General features: G+C 34.3%; 1 protein-coding gene and 1 long non-coding RNA gene across 2 annotated transcripts in view; one reads left to right on the top strand and one right to left on the bottom strand.

The window, feature by feature from the left end:
• LOC108755592 (aminopeptidase N) overlaps positions 1 to 9711 on the top strand; it is a 24931-nt gene extending 15220 nt beyond the window's left edge. The window contains exon 15 of the mRNA XM_018498700.1: positions 8765 to 9711. Within this exon, the coding sequence (XP_018354202.1) occupies positions 8765 to 9254 (490 nt within the window). The 3' untranslated portion in view covers positions 9255 to 9711. The remainder of the gene's footprint in view (positions 1 to 8764) is intronic.
• Positions 9712 to 11790: 2079 nt separating this feature from the next.
• On the bottom strand, positions 11791 to 12614 carry LOC108755593. Its single transcript, XR_001939778.1, has 3 exons — positions 12529 to 12614; positions 12248 to 12343; positions 11791 to 12123 (listed from the first exon to the last, which is right to left on the bottom strand). It is a non-coding gene; the product is annotated as an uncharacterized LOC108755593 (long non-coding RNA).
• Positions 12615 to 21380: the final 8766 nt, after the last annotated feature.

Genomic DNA, 21380 nt, shown 5'->3' with positions numbered 1-21380 from the left:
ATATGTTGTACAGTGCGTAGCATGATGTCGGGTTCAATTTTTGAAGTCTATGTTTCATTCTTAATTATTTTTACGTTCATGATTATTAAAATCTGATATGACCGGATGTTGCGTAAGCGATCATGAATATAGCTTATCTGATATATTAAAGGTTTCGATTTCCGATTTCTTTTAGTTAAACTTTGGAATATTTCAGAGATTTTATTGATCAAAACTGAGGTTACATCGGTCAAAACACAATTTACTATGCTACGATATTCATTATCACTGACACAACATCCGGTCATATCAGATTTTAATAATCATACATAAAAATAATTAAGAACGAAACATGGACTTCAAAAATCGGACCCCAAGCATTCATATTACGCACTGTACATGTATAGCTGATCATAGAAAGGTTGCAACACTTTTTCTTCGATGGGTTTCGGAACGCAGCTTGCTCTCCGAGTGATTGGTTCTCACTTATGGATCTATAAATAAGAACCAATCGCTCGGTTGGAGCAAGCTGCATTCCGAAACCCATCGAAAAAAAAGTGTTGCAATCTTTTTGTACACGCAAGCATCGGCAGAATCTGCAAAAGAAATAAGGCCGCAGCACAGACTTTTGCATGACGCATAACACATAGTGCATTGGGTGTCTAGCGCATAAGCGAATTAACTTAAATCAGAATCTTTCCTTTCCTCCCATGGAAAAGAAGAATTTCGATTGATTGATTTCTTTATGCACTATGCATTATGAGTTATGCAAGAGTCTGTGCTGCGGCCAATAAATTTGCGTAACAGAAAACGGTGGAACCAGCAGAATAAAGCCACGACCTAACGAACGTTCCGCAGTATCGCATATTCGCAGTTACGCATATCCGCAATTCCGCATCCTATGGGAGTACACCCTGAGAATGCGGTCTCATGATGCGGAATTGGCGGAACGTTCATGATTGGTAGTGACTTCATTCAGTCGATTCCGTTCCGCTAAAATGTGTTTGTCTATGTCTCATGAAGCGGAATTTCCGGAATGCGCAATTAGCGTTGACCAATCAAGAGCCTTCCTTTAGATCACTTTCAATAGATCCACCGGAATAGCATTTGTCATTGATTGCGCATCTGCAATCGCTTCATGGGACATAGGAAACTAAACTCCTGCGGATCGGAAATCACATACATACAGGGACATTATCCTTGCCTTCATTTTGTGTATCGATTTCGATTTTGATTTTGATTTTCGCCTTTCTGTATACTATATACATATACGACATTCGTGTTCTGACCGTATTGATCTGGAGACTTAATTAATTACCTTCAGGATTATGTCTAGATTCCACCCGAGTGTGGTACAGGCATCATTGCATTCTTGTTATTTATCGAATGTTAAACAAGGATGACATAACACTCGGAGAACATCCACGTGGAAATCTGAATATTTCTCAGCATGTTGATTAATCATGCGCTTGTAGAAGACATTGAACCAGCTTAATGAGGTTAGTTTTTATAATGGCAACTTTAATTCTCTCTCTCTCTCTCTCTCTCTCTCTCTCTCTCTCTCTCTCTCTCTCCCCTTCCCCCTGTTATAAATTATTACTCTTTGAAAAAAATTAATGTATCAAATGAAAAACCCACAGATGCTACAGTCTTAATTAATCAAGTTAAATTCTATCAAATTAAAAAGTTAAATACAAATGGTATTGTCTCTTGTTATGTACTTAACTCCAATGATATGTATCATTCATAAAAGATTTGATATCAACAAAATTGGCGCCAAGTGAAATTCCTCAAAATTTTATGTATTATTTATAAAAATGATTTGGTATCATCAATTGGCGCAAATTAAATTCCATTTAATTCAGACACCAAATTAAATAAATAATATTAACTCCAATGATATATCACTCCTAACAGATTTGATATCAGAACTGGCGCCAAGTTAAATCCCATTTGTTTATGCCATGCTAAGTTAAATAAATAATGAATATTAATCTAATGAAATATATCATTTATATAAAAGATTTGATATCAACAACTGTGCCGCCAAGTTAAATTCTACTATCAAAATAAAAAGTAAAACTCAAATAATACTATCTTTAATTTTTATGTAATGAAACCTAAGTATACGTATATTGAAAGATATTCCAATCCAAGCGGTTTAAATTCCTCTTAAATGAAATTATTATATCGCAATTAATTCAAAGATATTTTCTCTTTATGTCTTTGAATTAATTGCGATATAATAATTTCATTTAAGAGGAATTTAAACCGCTTGGATTGGGATAGGAAGATCTTTCAATAAGATATACGTATACTTAGGTTTCATTATATAAAAATTAAAGATAGTATCATTTGCATTAAGTAAATAATAATAAAGATACAATAGTATTACTTGAGTTTTACTTTTTATTTTGATAATAGAATTTAACTTGGCGGCACAGTTGTTGATATCAAATCTTTTATACAAATGATACATATCATTAAATTAATATTCATTATTTAGTTAATTTGGCATGGTGTAAAGAAATGGGATTTAATTTGGCGCCAGTTCTTGATATCAAATCTTTTATAGGAATGATACATATTATTAAAGGTAATATTATTTATTTTAGTTGGTATTCGAATTAAATGGAATTTATAAAATTTTGAGGAATTTTACTTGGCGCTAATTTTGTTGATATCAAATTCTTTTATACAATTGATACATATTATTGGAGTTAAGTAAATAACAAGAGACAGTACCATTTGTGTTTTACTTTTTAATTTGATAGAATTTAACTTGATTAGTTAAGATTGTAGCATCTGGATTTAATTTTTTTTGATACATTAATTTTTTTTAAAGAGTAATAATTTTTAACAGAGAGAGAGAGAGAGAGAGAGAGAGAGAGAATTAAAGTTGCTATTATAAAAACTAACCTCATTAAGCTGGTTTAATAGACAAAACTGTCTCCTACAAGCGCATGATTAATCAATATGCTGAGGAGTGTTCGGATTTTCACTTGAATGTTCTCCGAGTATTATGTCATCCTTGTTTAATATTCAATAAATAATAAGAATGGAGCGATATCTGAGTAGCACACACATACATTTGGGTACAATCTAAACATAACCCTGAAACTAATTAATGAAGTCTCCAGATAAATACGGAGGTCAATATGCTTAGAACACAAATGTCGTATATATAGTATACAGAAAGGCGAAAATATAAATCATGTAATATGCCTCTAAATCTGAATTAGTGAATAGTCATTACATAATTACCCACTTAGATATTCTGCAGCAAAGTTCAACTAAAAAAGGAAGAATATTTGAGCATTATATAATTAAAATACTGTTATTTGCACGTTAATTTCAATCTTCTAATACTATATTCATTGGATTTATAACAATTTAATTTATATTCATTTAATTTAAAACACATGGTTAATTGGATCACATAATGAAGATTAGATAGGTTAGGGATCTCACATTTCATTCACTGATTACCAGTGACATACTTGGTACTGATATCAGTGATTATCCACTGATTCATATTTAGAGAGCCTATCTATATACGCGATATCCTAGAGATATTTTGAGATGACAAAATTACAGATGTGATGTTATTGAAATATTCAAATGTCCATCTTTTATCACATCTCAATTATAATATTATACTCTAAAATCAATGTTATATTACACTTGAAATACAATAAAAGACGCTTGAAATATGATTTGGATATTGTAGTTAGTGATATCACAATAACGCAATTTTTCTATTTTTTTCAAAATATCGCTAAAATATTGTACATAACTATGCTATGTAGCATATAACACGCAGAAATCCTGAATATGTCCTGTGAATTTCCAGAGAGGCATCCTCGCACAATTATTTAATATGTACGCTTCCGATGCTCAATTTTTTAATTTTTTAGATTTTAATTAAAAAAAATTTTTTTTAATTGTTTAACTATAATTAACAACATTGAAAATGGCCCACTCGCACAGCACAGAAACTTATAGCAACATTGCTGCAACATTTTAACGTAGTATAATATATTGCAATACAATGTTGAAAAGACTTGCGAAGACTTCTTTTTGCAATATTACTTCAACAATGTTGCAGCAGTATTTTAAAAATATTTCCAGTAAGAGAGACAAATTGACAAGAGTCATAATAGGATCCTGTTCTTATTCAATAATCAGTAAGAAACAAAGACAGAATAATTCTTGTGTCGATTTGTGCCTCTGCTAGAAAGCTCGCTGAGTGTTAAGACTTGTATATATCGATTTGTGTATAACCCAATAAAGTAAGGACCTGGACATAATGGAAGAATAGGACGTTTACACAGCATACTTAATCGGTTTAATAACATTTGTAGTTATGAAACTAACCAATCATAACTATATTTTTCTGAAAAATGGAATGACTAGTTAGTTTTTAACTACGAATGTTATTAAACACGATTAATGTCCATTTTCATCGATATAGATTAATTTTAATCTCGGTTTCACTTATCTTTGTCTTTTTCTGGTTCTAAAGATTAGAAAAAGAAGAGTAAATTGAACCGAGATTAAAGTTAATCTACATTAGTGGAAACAATCATAAGATGTAAACATAATCAATGTCTATAATTTATAAGAATTGTGCCTATAATTTATAGACATAAAACAATTAGAAGTAAGGATTAAATATAACACACAATGGACACAATAATAAGATATAAGACATAAAATATAAAGACATAATTAATTATGAAGTTATATTTTATTTGTATTCATTGTATATTACATTTAACTCCTATTTTTAATTTTTTTATATTTAAATTTATACAATACAAAATCTTATAACAAAATATTGCAGTAACATTGTAATATTACAGCAATGTGCTACAATATTACTGTATTATTACAATGTTTCAGCAATGTTGCTGCAAATATTCCTCCACTGTACGCCTTGTTATATACAGGGAGGGGCATTTAAAACAGGTCACCTGAATAACTCGCTTGTTTTTAACAATAGAAGAAAAAGTGTGAAACAAAAGTTGCTTGGTTTCGACATCATATAATGTGATGTGAATAATTGTTCTGTAGGTGGAGGCATAAAGAATAGGCGAAGGTCAAATCTATTTTTTTAAATGGTATGATATGTTTTTTCACTTACATTCTGATAAAGCATTTTAAGACGAATACATGACCTATAATTGAAAGTCATTCAAGGTTACGCAAAGTCAATAATGGAAAATAATTGAATGTAATGGAAAATAAATTGTTTCAAGGCACTCTTCGAATAATTTCGTGTCTTCTCTTCTTGTTGGTATACCGCTAATCGTTCAAGTGTATCACGATATGTAAATAAACATTGAATTTATTTAAACATAACAAGATTCGCTGTAATTGAAAATAAATTGTTTGAAGGCATTTTTCGAATATTTCATTAATTTACTTATTTGCGTACTTACCATTACAACAAATGTTCAAAATGATGACCCTGAATATTGACGCATTTCTGAAACGTGTCGACATAGATAACACGACGAATTTCATTCGAATCAATCGCAACGCAAGCTCTTATATGCTCCATGTCTGTTCTTGTTATCGGCATTTCGCTGTACACTTGTTGTTTTAACTTTCCTCATAAATAAAAATCCATAGATGTTAAATCTGGGGAACGTGCGACCCATCTGTTATTTCCTGACCTACCAATCCAACGATCTCCAAATGTTCTGTTTAGCAATTCAATAATAATCCGTGCAGAATGAACAGGACATCCATCTTGCTGGTACCACATTGATTGTCGTACATTCAGTGAAAGATCTTCTAATAATAGTAGCTAATAATATTTCTGTTAAAATCTGTGCATACTTGCGACTATTTAATAGTCCATCGATAAAATGAGAACCAATTATTTTATCGCTAAAAATTCCAACCCAAACCAAGGTCTCTGCCTGTTCACTTCTCTCATCCAATGTGGATTTTCTACTGACTAATAGTGCATTTTGTGAAGATTTACTTGTCCATTGCTTGTAAATGTAGCTCCGTCACTAAATAAGATTTTAATGACAAACATATCTTCTTGTAGTCTTTGTGTAGTATCCAAAATCGTAGAATTGTATACGATTTTGAAAATCATTGCCATGTAACTCTTGATGAAGTGAGATATGGAAGGGATGAAATTTGTTGGAATGGAGTATTCGCAAAACATTTCGTCGACTAATACCACTTTCATATTCAAGCTATCTTGTACTGATATGTGGATTTAGTGCTACAACAGCTAAAATGTTCGTTGAATTTCCGTTGTCAGTTCTTGATTTGTTTACATTTTTTATTATCCACACTTCCTGTTTCTTGAAAAGTTTGTATTATGTTTGAAAAAACAGAGAATGAGGGATGGACACGATCGAGAAATTTTTTAGCATACAAACGTACTGTTTTCCTAATTTGGCAACATTCACCATAGACGAAAATTATATTTTTTTTTTGCTTAGTATAACGCATTTCACAAGACACGCACTTTGATCGATAGATGAATTCAAACTGATCAGTAAATATGGATAATGCTATGTGCAATTCAATTTAAACGATATATAAATATTTACATACACTTGAACGATTAGCGTCATATACCAACAAAAAGACAAGACACGAAATTATTCGAAATGCCTTGAAACAATTTATTTTCCATTACATTCATTTATTTTCCATTATTGATCTTGCGTAACCTCCAATTATAGATCATTGTATTCGTCTTAAAATGCTCTTTTAGAATGTAAGTAAACAAACATATCACTCTATTTAAAAAAACAGATTTGATCTTTGCCTATCTTATCCTTTACGCCTCTACCTACAAAACAATTATTAACATCACATTATGTGCCACTCGAAACCAAGCAACTTTTATTTGACACTTTTTCTTCTATTGTTACGAACAAGCGAGTTATTCAGGTGACCTGTTGTAAATGCCCCTCCCTGTATATATATTATGTTGTAATATTGCTGCAACATTACGTATCAATATTTTTTAAATGGACATTCTAAGGTTGCTGCAATATTGCAATCTTGCAATAAAATATTTTTGCAATGTTGTTGCAATGTTTCTATACGAGTCGAAATGTTTGTTTCTTTAAGTAAAAACATATCAAAATTTATATGATTTAATAATAAACGCTTAAATAATTTATTTATTACGCTCAAATCGTTAATTTACATTTAACTAATTTAAGTATAACGAACAAACAGCAATCGATAGCTCTCAGGCCCCTTTTACACTACAAATTATTTTAATATAAATTTTACAAAAAGCTCATGTGATTAGTTCAACTACAATTGAATTATAAGACTATGTATAATAACGAGTAATATAATATATAATATTTATATTGGTATAATTCTACTACAACCATTAAATCTAATTAAGGCTCCTGAGTAGTCACTTCAGCTATATTGAATTATGACGTCAAAAGCAAGAAATAATATGTTATTTTCTTGCATATCATTTGTAAGTAAATAAAGAGAATTTGGATGAAACGAAATGATGAGATTACTTTAAAATACTTGTAAACATAGACGAAGACTTTCCTTATCTTCCCTGATAGTCAGTAAAGAGTCGAAAAAGGCTGGGTGAAGTAAAAATAAATTATGCATGCGCATTGAGTAAAAACTAGTAAGTGTACTTTACGTGCTTTTTTTATAACTATTTATTGACTATCAAGAGAGATAAGGATAGCTTTTATCCATTTTTACAAGTGTTTTAAATGCGATCTCATCATTTCATTTCATCCAAATTCTCTTAAATTTATTTAAAAATGGCATGCAAGAAAAATCAACGTGTCGTTTATGACATATTTCTCCTTTATGACGTCACGATTTAATATGGCTGGAGTGAGTACTCAGGAGCCTTAAATCTAAAACGTTTTGACTTTTACTTAGTAAAAGTTTCTTCTTCAGTTATTCTAACCTGTTATCCTACTATATGTTAATATATATTGATTAATTGTTAAACTTTGATAAGAAACGCATATATTGACGTTGTTAGATTCGTATTTTCGAACTTACATTTTTATTCGTTTACAGAGTCCATGTATGAAATCGAATTTTCGAAACTTGTCTGTAAAGTATAAATTATTTTAAATTTAACGATCCTTTCAACTTAGTGTTAATAAAATAACATTCTTGGGTAATGTAAAAGCTTCCTTCTCCTTGCTGCCGCCGTTTTCGAATAAGATGTGATGGGCCGTGCTAGAAATTCGCGGCGTCACAGCGTATTGGCTTAGACGTTTCATTATTTAATTCGAAAACTACAGCGAATATCTCAAAATGTATAAGACTTTTTTGTTTCCCTTGATCTCTTCTACGCCCCCAATGTGACTTCTATCCCATTTCTGAGACACCCTGTATATATATATATCCTCTTGTACCAATATAGATTAACTTTAATCGGTTTAATTTACTTTTTATTTTGTTGCTGAATTAGAAAAAGATAAAGAGTAAATTAAACAAAGATTAAAATTAATCTATATTAATAAAAAAGAACAATAATAAGATATAAATGACGGTTATCCAAGAACCATATTAGAACATAAAAGTTATAATAATAGCATAAGGACATCATCATGATCTTATTTGTCATTTGTAAGTTCATTTTTAAGTATCAAATGATGTCATGATGACATCTTATGATATTATTATGATTTAATTATGATTCTGCTTTTTACTTAGGTTTTTCTTTGTTTCGAGAAAATAATGAATAAATATCAATGATAAATAAGTATTTAAAACATTGTTTTTGCATCCTCCGCATCAGATTGCTGCAAGTAGCCGTGCTGGACCAGAACGAGAATTTCACAGACTCGGACATCCACTTGATCTTCAGTATGCTAACCGGCAGTGCGACTGGTTATAAAACTCTGTTCAATTTCTTGCTCGATCACTGGTACACCGTAAAAGAGCAATTCGAGAACAAGACCTTCCTCTGGGACGGCATCGTCAATTTTGCCACGTCGTCGTTCAACACGCAGGAGGGTTACGATAAGGTGAGCAAGCTGTACATGGATCACCAGGACGAATTTGAGTCAGCGGATGCCATCATCAAGAAAGCGCTTAAGATCATTAATCAGGAGACTAAATGGAATGAGGAGAACGTGCCTGTGATCGATAATTGGCTCATGAAAAATCTATCTAAAGAAGATCTAGAAGCGATCGCGTCTTCGACATCCCCGTCTTCTATTCTTTCTACAACGAGCGTTCCGACAACGATCAAACAGCTAGACACGGAAATCCGATTCCACGGATGAATAAACGGACTCGAATCCGGCGTTATGGCATTCCCAATATCCGTAGAATATAATCTATATCTTCTCAGTTGCTTCGAAGTATTAGATTTCTTTTCTCAATCATAATTATAGTGGAATGTTTTCTTGCTTGACAAAAATAAATAGAAAGATAGCGTCGTACAGTAACTTCGCTCCCTTATATATAATTTTTATTAAAATTTTTGATGTATTATAGCAATAATCTTTAAATCAAACATGCTACAAAGATTTTTAGAAAAATCGAATGATTGGAAAATGTGAGACGTGACAGCGTGATTAAAATGCGACGAGAATGTAACAATTTTTCCATCCCCTCTCTATCCTTCTATAAATGCAGTTAAAAAAGCCGATTTTGAAAAAATAATGTATTATATATTTAAATTTTTATTTTTGTAAAACAAATAAAAATCGATATCAATCGTGACACATTTATTCTCCAGACGAATGAAGTGTTTCTCAGGAAAAAAAAAACATAAAAATCGTTCATAATTAAGGCGTAATTTAAATTAAGATTTTTATACAATACATATAATGTGAAATTTATCTCTCTCGATGAATAAAATTAATATTATATAATGTTAGGGCTTTGTTAACGTACAATATATCTTATTTATTTAATCAGCAGTTATGTACATTTAATACATGTTAGGGAAAACACTTTGTAGTCATAAATTTATATAAATCTATAACAATGAATACAATGTATACATATCAATATTATTAGTATCACACAGTCGCATTTCCATAATTTGGAAACAAAAATATAGAAAGCTACAAGATTTATATTTTATATAATTATACAAAAGAGAAGCTTATTCGTATTAAATTCAATATCACATTAGAATGATTAAATTTATGTTTTATTGATTTATTGATGTTATTAATATATTAATTTATTATAAATAATAAAGGGCTAGTGAGCCAAGCTGATTATTCGTGCTTATATGTTTATACTTAAATAATTTTTATTTTCACATTAAATAATATTATAAACACAAATAATCAATTTGACTTACTAGCTCTTTATTATTTATATTGAATTTTTATTCCAAAGAGCCAATTTTTGTGTCTTAATTAATATATTAATTCATATTTTGCATGGTTCTTCATTTAAATACAATTAAGATACGTATTAAGGTTAATCATCGGGGCAAAACGCGATGAGGAAACGGGCGAATGGAGAAAATTACACAACGCAGAATTACATCAATTATATAATAGTCCGGATATTATTAATGTCATAAAATCGCGTCGATTAAGATGGGCAGGTCACGTGGCGCGTATGGATGAGAATCGAATTGCATATAAAGTACTAATTGGTAAACCGGATGGGAAAAGACCATTGGGTAGACCAAGACGTAGATGGAAAGACAATATTAGAATGGACCTTAACGAAATGGGGTACGAGAGTCACAAATGGAGGGATCTTGCTCAGGGACGGGAACAGTGGCGGGATTTGGTTTTTGCAGCAATGAGCTTTCGAGTTCCTAACGCCTAATAATAATAATAATAATAATAATAATTAAGGTTAATCATAATTACACAAGAAATTATACTTACAGTTTTATTCGATTTATGAATTAACTATTAACTACAAAAAATATATTACTGATACATATTTTCTGTATATGTGTATTTACTTCTTCAAATATTTTCTATTCTATGTTACATGATACGCAATATTATAAATAAAATTCTGTTTTGAATTTAATCGAAAATTATAAATCGTCTAAAGTGGGCTTTATAAGGGAAGACAATTATCAACGATAAAATTTATTCTACTTTTTTATCTACTTCTATTTTTATTTCATCATCTTTGTCTTCTGCTTTGTTTCTTTCAGATCCATCATCTATCGTTATAATTGATACAGGAGGAATTGTTGTAAAATCAATTGTAATAGTTTTTTTCAACTCTTTTATTTATTTTTTGGTCTTTTGCACAGTTTTATTACTATCGTTTCCTCTAGTTTCCGCAGTACACGTGGAAATTTTTTCAATTAATCCAGGAAAACAAATAATAACCAAGAACCAATGTGCACTATAAATATTATATTGTTATAAAATGATATAATATCTACGCTTATGTTACCATAAGTCAATAGAATTTCTTGAATAAAATAAATAAAATTGATTGACTCGTTTATTACAAATTACAAATTTAATATAAGATAAATTACAATACAATAAAACTTCAATATTTTTTCTTTTTCTCACATTGCGTGCAATTCAATTCTTCGTGTATATAATAGATTTCTTTATCTGATGTCCCAATAGTAATTCTAACTTTTAAGTGGGGTTGTATCAGAAAGCATTTTAGAACCGGCCTTTTTTCCTATTCGGCCGGATAACTGGATTATTAGTATCCGGTAATATATATCCGGCTGAAATTTTACATTAAAAATTTGCGTTACATGGATACAAATTTCTATTCTTTTCAACTAAACTTCTTGCAGTTTATCTTTCCACTTTTTTTTACGTTGAAAAGATAAAGAAAATTATTATTGCTATTTTTCCCTCGTTTTCTTTTTCTCCTTTTTTTTTCAAAAAAGAATGGAGAAATTATAAAATTAGAAAATATCCGCCCGGACAATTACTCTATCGGATATCCGATCAAATAACAGATGATGTCATGTTCTTTCCAAATATCCAATATCCGATATCTGGCATTTTATGATCTGATATATCCCTACCTTTAAGATTCTCTGTTCTGAGTTTAAATTAATATTAAACTTACAGAATTACTTTCTCTTTATTTATAGGAATTATAATAAAATCTTTTCAAATATATCGACGTCCTTCGTCCACGTCTGTACTATTGCGTGCCGCTTAGTGTCATTGGTATTTTTAGCATCTTGGACATATGAAATAGTTAAACGTTTGTAAAAAACCGAACTAAACACATGCGTTCTATGTTAATCACAAATTCTATATAATACCTCTAAGATCAAATACTTTAAATAAAAATCTATAATTACATCATTTAAGAAATTGTCTTCTGCGAGGCACAAGTAATGTTCAGTATTGATGGCTATTCCTCCTTTTGCAGGAGGTAATGGATATATAACTATATTCTTATTCTATAAAAAGAAATAGTTTTCATACAACAAACATTCAATAATCACATTCACCACAAATTTATAATGCATAAAGAATCGAAATAATATTAGGTTAGATAGATGAGATTGTAAAATTTTATTCGACATATCAAATATCAAATTATTAAAAGATAAAAATTTATTATTAATAAGATTCTCACGTTTGTATATCATCATTTTCTACATCGATAACATTTGTTAAGTTTTGATTTGATTTTTCTTCCTGTATAGTAATAAACAGTTATAACAAATTCTGTGAAAATACATGTATATCTGTTATATTAAAAAAATATATATGTTATATTATATACAGGGTATCCCAAGAATTTTTTCAAAATTTTTTAGTACCGTATTTTCTCATGTTGGTAAAAATAAGAAAAGTAGTATAAAGTCGATAAAAAATTTTGAAAAAATTTTTAAAACTCTATAAGAAGAAAATAAACAATTTTTCTCTCTTGTTTTTCTGTATAGTTGATAGTAAAGGGTGTCCCAAAATTAACGCAAGATTTGAATTAAATAGAAAACACAGTTTTTAGTCTTTTGATTGTTATTTTTTTATTGAATTATAAAATACATAGGATAGGGTTATTTGTGGAATAACACATCAGGCAAATGGCCTCCATGGCTTTGCATGCACATACGCACTCGTTTGTCGAAATTTTCCATGACCATTTTGCATAAATGTGGCTGAATTTCGTTGATGCAGCGTTGAATCTCCTCCTTTAATGCACGGGTGGTTGTGGGCTTGTTGACATAGACCTGTGATTTCAAATAACCCCATAAAAAGAAATCTAATGGTGTTAAATCACACGATCTAGGGGGCGATTTTGGCGATTAAAAAAGCCATCAAGGTGAAAATGTGCTTCATCGCTTAGGATGATTTTGCTCGAAAAATCAGCATCCATTTGTTGATGTTCAATAATCCATTTTCACGCTCCATTTTCACTAACCCTAAACTGTCAGCTGTTAAATTGTTTTTTTTTCGGTTGCCAACACTTTACTGCACAAATGGCGGCAAATTCAAATCTTGCGTTAATTTTGGGACACCCTTTATTTGAGTAAAAAATTATTGAAAACCAATTTTCGACAATTTTTAGTAATTAATATCTCGTTAATTATTGCAAAATGGTAGAGAACTTTTCGACTCAGTTTAGTCCGCTCTATCCGCCCATGAAATATTTAGTAATTATTTTGGGACACCATAATAAATAAAATATAATTTAAGCAAATATGCATCTTTTGGTGCTATCCGTTGAAGTAAATCGTTAGCTTTTTGAAGAGTTAATTTGACCATTTTATTTCCTCATGAAAATAAACTTATTAACATTGTCTTTGAATTTCCCAGAAACTTATTTGGTAATAATGTAATATATTTATGCGAGATCTAAATAAATAATAAAAATATAAAGTATTAATGGAGTATAATGAAGAAGGCCTGATTGAGGCCGAAACGTTCATATTTATTGTTTATATACCAACAGAATAAAATATTATCTCGCTACCACAAGAACTTGCGTTCTTGTTTATTTGATTAATTTAAAGTATTAATCATTTGAGTTTGCTATTAAGAGAATCCTAAAGCCGCCTATATTACTAAATATAAACTATGTAACTTTTGTATAACATTAACATTTTCCCTCTTTCACAGATTTGAAAATTCCTTTCCAAGATTAAAATATAAGCATTAATGGGTATCTATAAGGTGGGATTTATGCTAAAAATAACAAAAATTTTAAAATTGAGATTTTTCTCTATTTTTTAGTCCAATTTGGTCTCTGAATAAGCTGTCAATTGAGACATTTACTTTATATAAAAGCTGTGCAGTCTGTACTTACGAAATAATACTCCACAAATTAATAGTTTGCACAAAGAAATAGCATAGAGATCTTAGAATTGAATTTAAATGTTTAATTAAAACGTTATTGTTATATGTATTTATGCATATGAGATATTGATGTAATAGTACGTAGTGATGTATCAATGACATAAATTGTCTGCGTGTAAGTCCTACACTATATAATTATACTCTGTTCAATGAGAGAATGACCTCGGTTTGCACATAGGAGGCAATGTAACGCTGTACAACGCTATGAAGATCTGCGCGAAACTTGAATAAAGTCGCGTCATCATAGAGATAACGATCTAAAGAGAAAAGCATCAGGTGCTCAGGGGAGTTCAGCGGGTGATGGCTATTCTAAACGTGGGGCCCACTAATGCATGGGGCCGCCAATCTATGGAGGACACTTGCCTAAGTGATTTTAAGTGTCACCAAAAGTGTGCCGGCGCTGGTTTGTCGCGCCGTACCTCAGCGCCGTCTGTCGCGATAAGAAGATACTGTTGATCCCATGTCGTCGCGTTGGTGCGACACAAAAGAATATATTTCTTATCTTTGTGTTACCGAGTAATAATTATGTTATTAATACAATTATTAGTCGCGTAGGTAAGTGAGGCTGCTAAGGCTGATTCGCGTCCTTTCTTCCTTCCTTCTATGTTGCGTTGGTGCGTGCTTCTTCATCGAAGAGCATTGGTTTAGTTATTTCGTTATTATTATTTATTTAATTATGTTGACGCGAAGATGCTTATTTATTCCAGGATTTAGTAGGATAATTGAAAAGACACGAATTCGTTTAGTTAATAAAATACAAGTATATTTAGTTATTTATATACAAGTATATTTACTAAATATTACAATGTCGTTAATATTATACTAGTTTAACGAATTAATGGAATAACTAGAGTTAAATGGTTACACTTATGAAACTGGATTCGAAATTAAGAAGTGCACGCTGCACTTGAATTAAGCAATAGACTTTGAGTCTCGAACAAGAAATGGTAAGAACTTGTCGCGCAGCTGGCTACGCGGAAATACGTTACGACTGTTCTAGACGGCGCCCGGATTTCAACTAACTGGGAGCGTCGCTCGGTCACTCCAAACAGCGTCGGTTCTCCCACGCGCGTCAATTCCCCTACTACGCCGAGACGGCGCGCTGCGTTGGTGGTGGGGTCTTATTCCTCCTACCATCTCAAAACAGGGCCTCGTCCCTAGAGAGGGGATACGCAGGGACGCATTTATTAAGATTTTATTTCTCGTACAGGAGCGCAGTCTGCTTTATAATTTGATATGTAGGGACACAGCCTGCTTTTATTATTGTTTAATACCTATCGCTAAGAGTGTTACAATTTGGTTAGTTGTGTGACTTAATGCTACTTTTAGCGTGAAAAAATGTCTGATGGTAGTGTGCGTTCGAGAGGGACGTCACAGACTCCCCCCCCCCTCTAATTTTAAAATATCGACGTATGTCGATATTTTACGCTTACGCGTCTGAGTCTTTATTGTAAATACCTGCGGAATATAGATAATGTGGAGATTTTACACGCATATCATTTATATCACTTGCACTTGGGGTTTTTGGGCCGGGACGTTGTTCTTCGAAGAGTGAGAGGAGACCTGTAGGAGTAGTATCTTCAGGTGCCGTCGGCTCCTCCCATGGTCTGCCTCCTATGTGCAAGAGTAGATGCGTTATCGAGCTCCAGACTGCTCCCAGCAGGTGCGTGCTCGATCCATACACGGAATGTAACCCATGTATTAAGGTATCGATTACTAATTTTATCACTCTGATGATGATGAATACCGTCAGGACTCCTGCGCTGGCTGATCCGAATGTCACGAATCCGGTCCATAGCCTTGCTCCTGCAGACTCCGCAATTCTATTTAACGAGTCCGCGTCTAATAAATTGATGATAAAGACGCTCTCTGATTGAATTGCGCCTCCCATGGCTCCTCGGGCTATGATGTTGAGCATCGATGGTCTCTCTACTGGAAACATGATATGAGACCGCAAGCGGTCGACGTCCTCGTTGCTATAGATTCCGCTAGAGATGACAGGCTGGTGTAGTACCAGCTAGCCTTGATGAGCGGCTCGATAGTCGGCGGTGCTCGATGGATTTAGGTATCAGCCTGAACTATATCCCATGAACTTTGTACATAATTGCGAAGAGATCGTTACAGTCCCTCTGCGTACCTGTTCTTGACAGAACCCTGGATCGTGATAGCAAGAAGAATGAGACGTTTCTGTGAGATACTGAGAGTTCATTGTAGCATTGCTCAGCGTCTCGTATTTTCACTTCCACCAGAATACATTTTACTAAGTGGATTACCTCTCCGGTCGTCACTGCGTGTACCCTGGCTCCTTAGTGATCCTGAAAGCCATCTCGTCGGGTGCGATGCTGGCGAGAGTGAGCGCGTTTTCCAGTTTCTCCAATGCGCATTTTTGTTTCATTATGTCCCTGTATAATTGCGTAAGTTGAGTTTTTATGTGCTTCTCTACGTACATAAACTTGGAGTTTTCGAGAAAGATATCCAGATTCTCGATCTTGACCTTCGATCGACTGTGGAAGGTTTGTCCCTTTTACGTTTCCAAAATAAGGAACTTCGGATATTCCGTCTGTACCAATCTGTACCCGCAGACATCGATATCTGAGGTTTTGGTGAGGGCAAACGAGGTATCCTGAGTCACCGTGTAAATCGTTAGCGTTGACTGGTTGTCCTTGGGCGACAATCTGGTGGCCAAGCCCTTGTAGAGAATGTCGTATTGAAATGGCAGTGATCGATGGGGAGGCCAAAATATCTCTGCTCCCTCTGCATCCATGCAGTATTCCGGGGTGAGTGGGCAGTGCGTGCCTAATGGCATAATGATCTGCCCCGTTAATCTTCTGATCGGCGCTTCCATGGTCCGTAGAATGATCCTTATGGAGGCCTGAACGATTACATTATCCCATGATCCGTATACTGTGAGCCGGAACATTTCCTGTCTATCGTAGCTGATCCAGCGAGGGTGACGCTCCTCAAGTTTGTGGTGTTCTGCTTAACTCTGTCTATTACTGCGTTGGCGTTTCTTATGGTACCTGCCTCATGAAGTCTTCGGCATTCCTGCTCGCCGATCTCTTGGAGGTACTCTCTCTTTCCGTTATGTATTGCCGATATATGAGAGTACATTCCGCAGTAGTGGATGGTTCGATCGACTTCCACCTTGCACTGGACAATAGTCGTTTGATCATAATCGCTAAGTTGCATAAGTTAAACGTAGACTTCTTCCTCTTTAGGTTTGATGTCCTCCATGTTACATTCTCCAATATTCAGGAGCGATAGAGTTGTTATATTAAAACCTTCACCTCCACATAGCCTATGAGTCCCATGACTAGAGGTAAGTGTATGAGGATTGCAGATGGTAGCATGTTTAATCTTCGGTGTCTACGGCTTTAATGTCGGTGGTGTCCTCCGATGACTGGTGTTGAAGGGTCCCTCTCACTTCGGGGTTGGGGAGACAGGATTTGAATTTGTCCACGTGCACTACCTTTGTGCCCTTGATACCTATCTTTAGCTTAACGTTATTATTACCGAGACCTTTTGTTATCTCGTACGGTCCCGTGTACTGGTCGCTTAACTTATGGGTGGGCTCTTTTAATAGGAGCACTTTATCTATTATCCTAAACATGCGGGTTTATTCTCTTATCGTAGTATCGTTTTGATCTTTGCTTTGCGCGTTTCAAGTTATAGCATGCTATTTCCTATACACTTCTTGTCGAATAAGGTTTCAAGATACTGCGTATAACTAATCGTTATTTATATTCTCGGATGGAGTCTCGCTAGATGGCACCCGGGCGGTCTTTCCGAAGATTAGTTCGTGCGGGATATACTCTGTACTCTCGAATTATACGAAAAGTATACTAATTTTAAATGTAAATCCCATCTTTTTTGTTTTCGACAATTTGTTTCAAATATTCTTACAATAAATGATGAGACCATTCGACGGAGCCATTAGCCTGCGGCCTATATGCCGTGGTATGATATCGCGTGATTCTGAATTTCTTTACTATGACTCTCATTAGACTGTTTAAGAAATGGATACCCTGATCGGTTAAAAGTGCTTTCGGGGCCCCGTATATACATATGAAATCGTTGACAAAGGCAATGGCTACGTCGATTGCTCCCGCGTTCTTAAGAGGTATCGTTGTAGCGTGCTTAGATAATAGATCCTGTATAATAAGTATATATGAGTTTCCGACGCGAGATGTAGGCCTCATGATATTCAGATAGATATTTTATTAAATGCCGCACCCGGAGTATGCCGCGCTCGGTAAGCACCATCGGCTGTTTTACTTTTTGTCGGACTAGTTTTTTAAGCTGGCAACTTCGGCAGTTACGTACGTACGTTTGTATGTCCGTCTACGCGGCCAGTGGTATTTATCGCGAATACGTTTGTATGTTTTTGTTACGCCCTTGTGTCCTCCTATCGCGGACTCATGAATGATTTCCTTTTTTTGCCCGTACGGAGGCATTACAATTTTATTTTTACAGACTGTGATCGTGATTCCCGTGTTCCCTAATATTGTGGTTAGTTTGTGGCGAATTCTTTCCCATAGCACGGTACCGACGTCTCCACGGCATATCAAGAATTAATCCGAGCTTTCTCTGATAACGTCTAATAGAGAGTATTATTATTATTTTAACTGATAAAATCATTTGTTTGCCTTTCCGTGGAATTGGTCGGGCGCGTGCTAAGGTTACCTTGGTTATCTTTGAGAGCATACCGGCTTCCGCTAAGGCTCGAGCGCCTTTATCGCACGACTCACCTTTCTGGGAAACGAATATTACGACGTTATGTCAGCGGGTCGTTATATTCTCGCGCCTTATCTCTAACCGCACGTGGTTATCTCCGTTTAGGTCATACTGTACGTCTATGTGTCAAAGAGCGTGACTTCATTTTCTGTATCGCTGTCGTCAGTGCTATCGTTACTGTTATCGCTGTTTCCTATGATATCGTCGTCTAAATCGTCTATGTCCCTTTCTTCGTCCATATTGCTCATAGGGCTCGGCGCCCGAGTTATCGTCTGTTTGTCAGAAATGTCGTCAGGTCTGGTTTCAATCTTGTCTCGGTGGCCTGTTTTTGTTAGTTAGAATTTGTGGCAGGCCTGCTGCGTCATTGGTTTCCTGGCGCTTGGATGGCCAGTCAAACAAAGACTCACTTTTTGAGTCGGAGCGGGTAAGAGGCAATATCTGAATATCGGAAGCTGGATAAAGGATTGGATTTCTGGATAAGGCGTCTGCATTGCAATTTGTTTTCTTACCTTATACACAACGTTATAATCGTATTCGGCGAGTTTTAGTCGCCATCGAATCAAGCGCGATGTCGGGTCTTTCACTGAATGGAGCCTTGTAATGGCTTATGGTCGGTTAATATGGTGAATTTATTGCCATACAGATATAGTCTAAAATGATTCGTACAATAGACAATGGCTAATGATTCCTTCTCAATGGTCGCGTAGTTTTACTCTGCGCTATTTAGCTATCTGGAAGCACATGCGATCGACCTGTCTTTCTCGATTTCGTCTTGGCTTAAGATTCCGCCTATCGCATAGCCTGAGGAGTCTGTCGTCAGAATGAATGGTTTAGTAAAATCCGTGTTGAAGTAACGGTTCTTGGCATATGTTACGACACAGCAGTCCACAATTCCAAAAATAAATTTGGAGTGACGGAAAGCCGCAGCTTATGGTTGTTATCAAATTTTTATGATCGATTATAGCGTTTTTTATTCAAATTTGCCGAACATCAATAAGAGCTAGCGTGGTTGACTCGGCGCTGTCGTAGGGCCTATCGCCAGAATGTCGCAAGTACTCCACAAATTCACGTCACAAATATAGCATTCCTCGAATTCGTTTGAATATCCAATATGAATATAATGACGCGATGTGTCTTGATAAAAGCTGTGGTCGTAGGGAGATTTATACTCGTAACATTTGCTGCATATGACGACGTTATTAATGAGGTGCGCATCGAGCCCGCTTAGTACGCCAGCTCTCCGAAAATACTGTCGTGTCTATGCACTCTCGGCGGGCACATGAAGGATGTAATTTAATTAATTATTGTTAAACGAATGGCAGCGAATTTCCTTCACCGGAATAATGGTAGGAGCGTCACTAGCCTACAGATTATCTCCCGATTGAATCAAATATTGCTCGAAGCGGTCAATAACATCCATACACGCGGGGCAAGTGGCGAGAAATCTAACGGCTGGTATTTCAGCGCGGCAATAGATGCAAATGTAACGTTGCTCGTCGAAACCGATATGTATAAAATGATAGATGATACGTTCTTGAGAGTCACAATCCAATAGTATATCTCTATCGTAACACTCTCAGCATATAGGGGATGAATTTGTTTCTTTATTAATATAAAATAAGAACATGCAGCAATTCGCGGTATTTAACCATATGCGATACGATGCGATGCTAAGAATTCGATCGCGATGTACGATTCGGCGTGGGGGACATGTGTACGAAAGATTAACTATAGCGCAAAGGTAGACTACAACAAATATTATTTAATAAAGATTTTAGGACTCGTTATAGAAATACAATTGATTAAAGTCTCGTTATCAAAGTGACGAAATAATCGAGTGGAATCTCGGCGTGGAAATAAAAATGTGAGTCACTTATCTCAAGTGTTTTTATGAGTCATTTACCAGGTATGTAAATATGAAACCGGAATATTTTTATTGAAAATACACATTTATTATAGGAAAATGGTAAAATGTATTTTATTCAAAATATTGGCCATCGCTATCTACACATTTTTCCCATCTCCCTGGCAATTTATGGATACCACTCCAAAAAAATTGCTTGTCTTTTGAGTCAAACCAATCATCGAGCCATTTTTTAACATTTTCGTAAGAATCGAAGCGCTGCTCAGCAAGTGCGTGTCCCATCGATGCAAACAAATAGTAATCAGATGAAGTCTGGTGAATAAGCCGCATGGGGAAGAACTTCCCAGCCAAGCGCCTCTATCGTTTCCTTGACCGGTTTTGTTTCGTATGATGGAACATTGTCATGGAGCAAGATCGTTTTGTGTTGCCTCTTTTGATATTCTGGTCGTTTTTGGAGCAAAGCACGATTCAATTCGATCATTTGTTGTTGGTAGCGTTGAGTATTCACAGTTTCACTTGGTTTTAGAAGC

This window comes from Trachymyrmex septentrionalis, unplaced genomic scaffold, assembly GCF_001594115.1.
Source record: "Trachymyrmex septentrionalis isolate Tsep2-gDNA-1 unplaced genomic scaffold, Tsep1.0 scaffold89, whole genome shotgun sequence".
Lineage (NCBI taxonomy): Eukaryota > Metazoa > Arthropoda > Insecta > Hymenoptera > Formicidae > Trachymyrmex > Trachymyrmex septentrionalis.
Note: the sequence above shows the minus strand (reverse complement) of the source record. Positions and strands in the feature narration are given on the sequence as shown.